The sequence below is a fragment of the Triplophysa rosa genome, linkage group LG11, assembly GCF_024868665.1.
Source record: "Triplophysa rosa linkage group LG11, Trosa_1v2, whole genome shotgun sequence".
Classification (NCBI taxonomy): Eukaryota; Metazoa; Chordata; class Actinopteri; order Cypriniformes; family Nemacheilidae; genus Triplophysa; species Triplophysa rosa.
The window spans coordinates 10,763,741-10,769,891 of NC_079900.1; the positions used below are offsets into that span (position 1 = coordinate 10,763,741).

At 36.6% G+C, this 6,151-nt stretch overlaps 1 protein-coding gene across 3 annotated transcripts in view; it reads left to right on the forward strand.

Moving 5' to 3' along the window:
* septin12 (septin 12) overlaps positions 1-2,766 on the forward strand; it is a 59,316-nt gene extending 56,550 nt beyond the window's left edge. For all 3 annotated transcript variants that reach the window (XM_057344952.1, XM_057344954.1, XM_057344953.1), the window contains one exon: positions 1,562-2,766. In XM_057344952.1, the coding sequence (XP_057200935.1) occupies positions 1,562-1,721 (160 nt within the window). In that variant the 3' untranslated portion in view covers positions 1,722-2,766. The remainder of the gene's footprint in view (positions 1-1,561) is intronic.
* The last annotated feature ends 3,385 nt before the right edge of the window (positions 2,767-6,151 follow it).

The window sequence follows — 6,151 nt, forward strand, 5'->3', positions numbered from 1 at the left end:
TTGTTTTTCCTTTTGTTTGTTTGTTTTATTCATTCTTAACGCCATTCCAGCATCTCAGGTTATATTCATGGTGAGAACCAGTCCATCCATACACAAGTTGGGGGGACAATTTGGAATCTGTTTTTCCTTTTGAATTAGATAATTGTGGTAACACTTTACAATAAGGTTGTGTTTGTTAACATTGGTTGATGCATCAGGTAACATGAACTAACAATGAACAATACTTCTACAGCATTTTTTAATCTTAGTTCATTTTATTTTCAGCATTTCCTAAGACATTAGTTGTACATGGTTGTAAACATTGTCATTTTAAACCAACATGAATAATTGTGTTGACAGTAACTTTAACAAGGATTAATACATGCTGTAGAACTGTTGTTCATTGTTAGTTCATATTAGGTAATGCATTTACTAATGTTAACAAATACGACCTTATTGTAAGTTTTACCAATTATTTTTCTTACCCAACTGGTAAACAGCTTTTTCTTGTTTTAAGTAAATAAATGACAATTTATTTTATGTTTAATTTAAATTTATATATAGTAATATTTTATTTTATATTAATTGTATTAAATTAAATTAAAACTTCTCAACAGTTATAGATTCTTTGCGGAGGTCTTTAGGAAGTTAAGTTTGGGACACATTGTTAGGTAAATTTACCTGGTTTTGTCCAAGCTGTGGCGCTGTGGTCTAAGCTCCAGACATATATGTTGACTCTTAGGGACCTGGGTTCAAGCCTAACCTGGACATATCCCGATCCCACACCCCTTCTCTCATCTCCACTTTCCTGTCAACTATTCACTCTTATACTTGTAAAAAGGCCAAATAAAAGCCCCCCCCCCAAATTTTTTATTTTGTCAAAGGATGATTATATTGGAAATAATTCAGAAATACACTCTTTTTTTGCGGATGATGTGGCCAAAATTAATAATATGGTCCTTGTTTACAGGAAATTACATAGCCAATATTGATCAGATCCAGCTACATACACGATACAAAATAAAAAGTCTCATGGCAGCGCACGCATTGATGTAGAACGTGCAGTAATCCCTAACTCTTGATTTAGTTGTGTTTCACCGATGGACCTATTAAATACAATAAATGGAGTCTGCAAGGAGACCTTCAGTTAAAACAACCCGGGAGGCTAAAACTGGAGGCACAGCTGAGAAGAGCCCATGTACAACGGTTCTCCTGTGAGCTTAGTAAAGGACAGTTTAATTACAGAGTCACATCTGGTCACTACAGGTCACAGAACCCTCTCACTATAGCTCCTGGATAGCTGCCAGCTAACAGATGGTGTGAGAGTTAGTCCCTGCTGAAATGGAAAACAAAGAACTTCACATTGCTTTTCACACTTTTGCTCTTGACACGCATGTCAAATCGCACAACGGGATGATAAAAACTTTACACATCTCTTCGGATAGATGTAGGGACACCTTCCGGAACACAATTCCATTCCCCCTAATAGAATGGCTTTTATTTTACACTGTGCTTATTTCCCGTAGGGCATGTTACTGTGATCAAAATTGATAGTGTTCTCCGCTGCGTTCTGTTTTTGAAGGTCCCATCTGCAAGATCTGAAGGATGTGACTCACGACATCCACTATGAGAGCTACAGAGTACAAAGACTCAATGAAAGCAATGCCAATGGACTGGCCCTCTCACCTCTGACCTTTGAGAACGGTACCCTAGAGAAAAATGACGCAGAGAGTCACCTCTGAACGGGACGGAGCCCATCACGCACCGTTTTCAAACATGATGGAAGGTCTAGGCGGTCTATCCTGCCCCGTCGGAATGGGAAAGACGAACGTTCCACTTCTAGGTCGCCGTTAATGGAAAATTCACACGTTTGACTAAAGACATTTCTGCTTTAGGCATGTAAACTTCTATTTTTGAAATGAATCTATATTTTGGGAAGGGATCTGGGTTGTAGGCCTGAGAAAGCTGATGATGTGTTATGAGTTGAATTGAACCAGGATTTTGCAACTTTTATTTTCTCTTTCTTGATACCTTTCTCACACTTCAAGTGTTCTTTGCCTCATGCTCGGTTGATTGAATAGCACGGTGCGTTGGAAGATAGAAAAACGTGTGTGCCTACACGCTTGATACGCCACCGGAAGAGGAAAATCCCATAATCCCTATCTTCACGTATACACTGAACCAGCAATGTGACATGTACCTTTTGCTCTTTGATTTTCAAAATTCTTCTAGATTTTCTACAACAAAATTTCGTTTTAAGTAAGAGAGAGAGTTTTTTTAGAAAAAATATTTTGTTACCATAGCTGCTTTGTAGCTGAAGGTATTTTCTTAACAGAGTCTAATTACTGTTATTCATGAACAACTGCTGTGATGAAACCCAATGTGTTTATAAAATGGGAAGCATTTCAAATATAACCTTTGACCTGGGGACGTGGGCTGGTGTCAGATACTGCTATTTATCAAATGCGACGATGGACAAAGAAATGAGGAAATATAGATCGTCAATGCATACTAATGTTTGATGGGTCAAGTTTACAGTTATTTTATACATAAAAATGGTTTTACTCGCTAGTTAACTTGCTCTTGTAAAGGTACACATCATGTTTACTTTCCCATTCAGCGTCTTTGCTTTTCAAAGCTACTGTACATAACCAAATTGTTTTGTACCACACCATCATGTTTTTTTTACCCAACATGTATTAACAGCTTCGTCATGGTTTCCTTGTTATCAATATTAATATACATGTAAACACGATTGAGTTATGATTAAAAAATTACCACCATCAATGAGGCCTGATGGTTATAATGTGCTCATAAACAGCTTGTCCATTAGTGATGTTAAATTGAGCTGTAAATAACTAGGATTTCTAAAAACTTCCTTCAGCAGCCTTTGATGGTCCTCTGGGTTCTTCTGGTTCCAACAAAGTGTTTCAAATGTCATTTATCTTTGTGCCAAGTGCTCAGACTGCTCTTTCTTTGTGACTTGATTCAGGAACACAAACATCCGTCTGAATTTGTGAAAACGCTTGCTGAGGATGCTTATATAACACGGGGTTATAAAACAGAGGACCGGCTGTCTGACTGAAATAAAATGTATCAACCCTTGTTGAACTGCAAAACTAGCTGTTTTTCAGCCTGAATGAAACATTTTATTAGCCTTTATTAACCTGCAATGCACAGCTAGCTGTATCAATTCTGTGTTAGATGCTTATTATAAAAGAACCGACACTGAAGTCAGTGTGTCAGAATACCCTGCTGAAAAAACAACAAACAATTTCCATTAAAATACTATTTTGAACCATTAGCTTTTCCCATTAAAACCATTACAAAATTCCCTTTTGTGGTTTGTGTTGGACTTTATTCCAATAGGATCAATCTCCCTGCCCATTAAAGAAGTTATAATGGTTTTAAAGCGATTTGTACTGGCTTTGAAATGGAAACTGTAATGGTCCTACTGCTATATGTGATGGATTCTATTGGTCGGGACAAAGAGGAGATGCAAACATGCACGGTATGTGGAAAATACAGCGTTTTTGAACCTTAAATCATGTATACACATTGCGTTACATCTAAAACAAACCATAATATTTGTTTCAGCTGTGATATCACCCCTTTAAATCCTATTGGAATAATTCCCAACACACACTACAAATAGGAATTTTGTAATGGTTTAATGGAAATGCTATTGGGTCATAATGGTATTTTAATGAAAACCATTAGAATTTAACCATCATAATGGTTTCTGTTGGGTTTCTTGGTTTTTTTTCATGGATATCACCCCACCACTATAACCCTGCTGAAAAAAACAATAGAACCCCAACAGAAACCATTACAGAAATTCTAATGGTTTACAATAAAATACCATTATCAACCATTAGCTTTTTCCATTAAAACCATTACAAAATGCCTTTTTGTAGTGTGTTTTGGGCATTATTCCAGTAGGATTTAACATACCACCAGTAGAATCCATCACATACCAGTAGAACCATTACAGTTTCCATTTAAACCAATACAAATCCCTTTAAAACTAATAAAACCATTATAACTTCTTTAATGGTTTCTATTGATTTTTTCAGCAGGGAATCTATCACATACCATTAGATACCATTATAGATTCAATTTCCATTATAAGCATTGAACCCATTACATTTTCTATTGTGTTTTGAGCAGGGATTTATTGTTTTTTCAGCCAGGTATACAACCCTGCTGAAAAAAACAATAGAAACCCAACAGAAACCATTACAGAAATTCTAATGGTTTTCATTAAAATACCATTATGAACCACATTGGTTTTAATGGAAACTGTAATGGTCTCTACTGGTATGAGATGGATTCTATTGGGATACTAACTGGAATAATGCCCAAAACACACTACAAAATGGAATTTTGTAATGGTTTTAATGGAAAGAGCTATTGAGTTGTAATGGTCTTCCAATGGAAACCATTAGAATTTCTGTGATGCTTTCTATTGGGTTCCTATGTTTTTTTCACCAGTGTAGGTATACACATTATAAGTCAATGTACAGTCGTAGAGTAATCACTCATCAGACGTATTTAAACAATGTGAACAGATTACAAAATAAATGACACACTTGTGTTATTTTGTACAACTTTTACTAAAACGGTGCAGACTGGAACCAACCAATTGAAAACAACAAGGCACTGCAGCCATGAGATGGAGTTCATAAAACTTGAGTTTTTTTCATCATTCGTTTCAAATGAACCACTACAACAGTATTTACAGAGATAAATGTACCCTAAAGAACCGTGAATTGTGACACGCCCAAGTCACAACAGAGAACTGAAATGGCAAATAAATGAAATGTCATTATCAGTGGGAGGCAGAGATCTAACATTGCTCATAGGCTGTTGAACCACAGTCAACCCGACCAGGTGTTCGCACCAGGAGAAAAGTTGTTTGTTACAGACCCTGTATGAATGTCAATAGCGTTATTAATATTATAGAAGTATTACATGAACAAGTACATACAAAAAGCCAACAGAATAGTTTTTCATTCACTGTTGTTGTTGTTGTTATATCACATAATTGCCATTTTGTCTCCAAAAACCAAAAGGTCCTGAAATGTAAGTTGGGAAGAGGAATAAATGATTTTGTTGAAAATCATTGTAAAAGCGCCAGACGTTAAAAGCAAGCTGGAGGCTGAACAGAATCTGCCAACACACTCTGGATGTGGTGAGCTAGTAAAACTTCATAGAGCGAGAATAGAATAGCACTATTCATGAAAACTGGCTTTCAAAATGCGTTAAATTTACAGTGTAAATCAGACAGAACCGCTCTATATCTGCCAACCAGATTTGTCTGTAAAAAAAAGCACAATTCACACAGTAGTACCAGTATAGAGAATTTGAAGCTGACGACACGCCCTATGTTGCATGTTGCAGTGGCGCCGCCATCTTGGGAGGATCATACTCCACTGCTATTATTGTTTTGATATGTACCATTACTTGTTTTGTTTGATATATGGAGAAATCGAAAGTGAAAGAACCAGGGTTTTTACCTGAATGACTCTGCATAATGCTATTGCAGTTTTTAGCACAGCAAGACCGACCTACCATAGTTATATTTCCTAATAAAACAAAAAAAAACTAAACACTGCATTGAACGCACTAGCAGTGTCCCTCCCAAGATGGCGCAACATTCAACAAAGTGTGATGTAGCTTCACATTCTCTATTTAATCAACTTGCCCGCCTCGGTCGTACCAGGAAGCCAGCAGGTAAATGCACACGGCCCACTTAATGTCAAAGTACACACACAATAAACATCTGTTCATATTCTTCTTGTCTTTGATATTAGCTCGACCTACAACGTTAAATTCGTCTTTTATACTATCGATTGCTGATGTAATTCATCGCTGAAAGACATGAACCTTTTTGCATAACTTGCCACTTTATTTAGAAGGTACTGTAGTCTTTATCTGTTGACTCGCCCCGGTCTGTATTTCGTGAGCAGTGTAGATAAGAGCCAAGCAACCTAAAAAAAACCCGCTTCAAACCTCCTGATGGATGACCTCAACATATTGATAAATATATACAGGTTACAGTGGGGTTAGTGCATGAGCTATTATATTTATATTTAGGGTTCTATTATGTAAAAAAACAAGTTTATCCCACACGCATAAAATCTCATTCCATACAAAGAGGAGAAAGTCG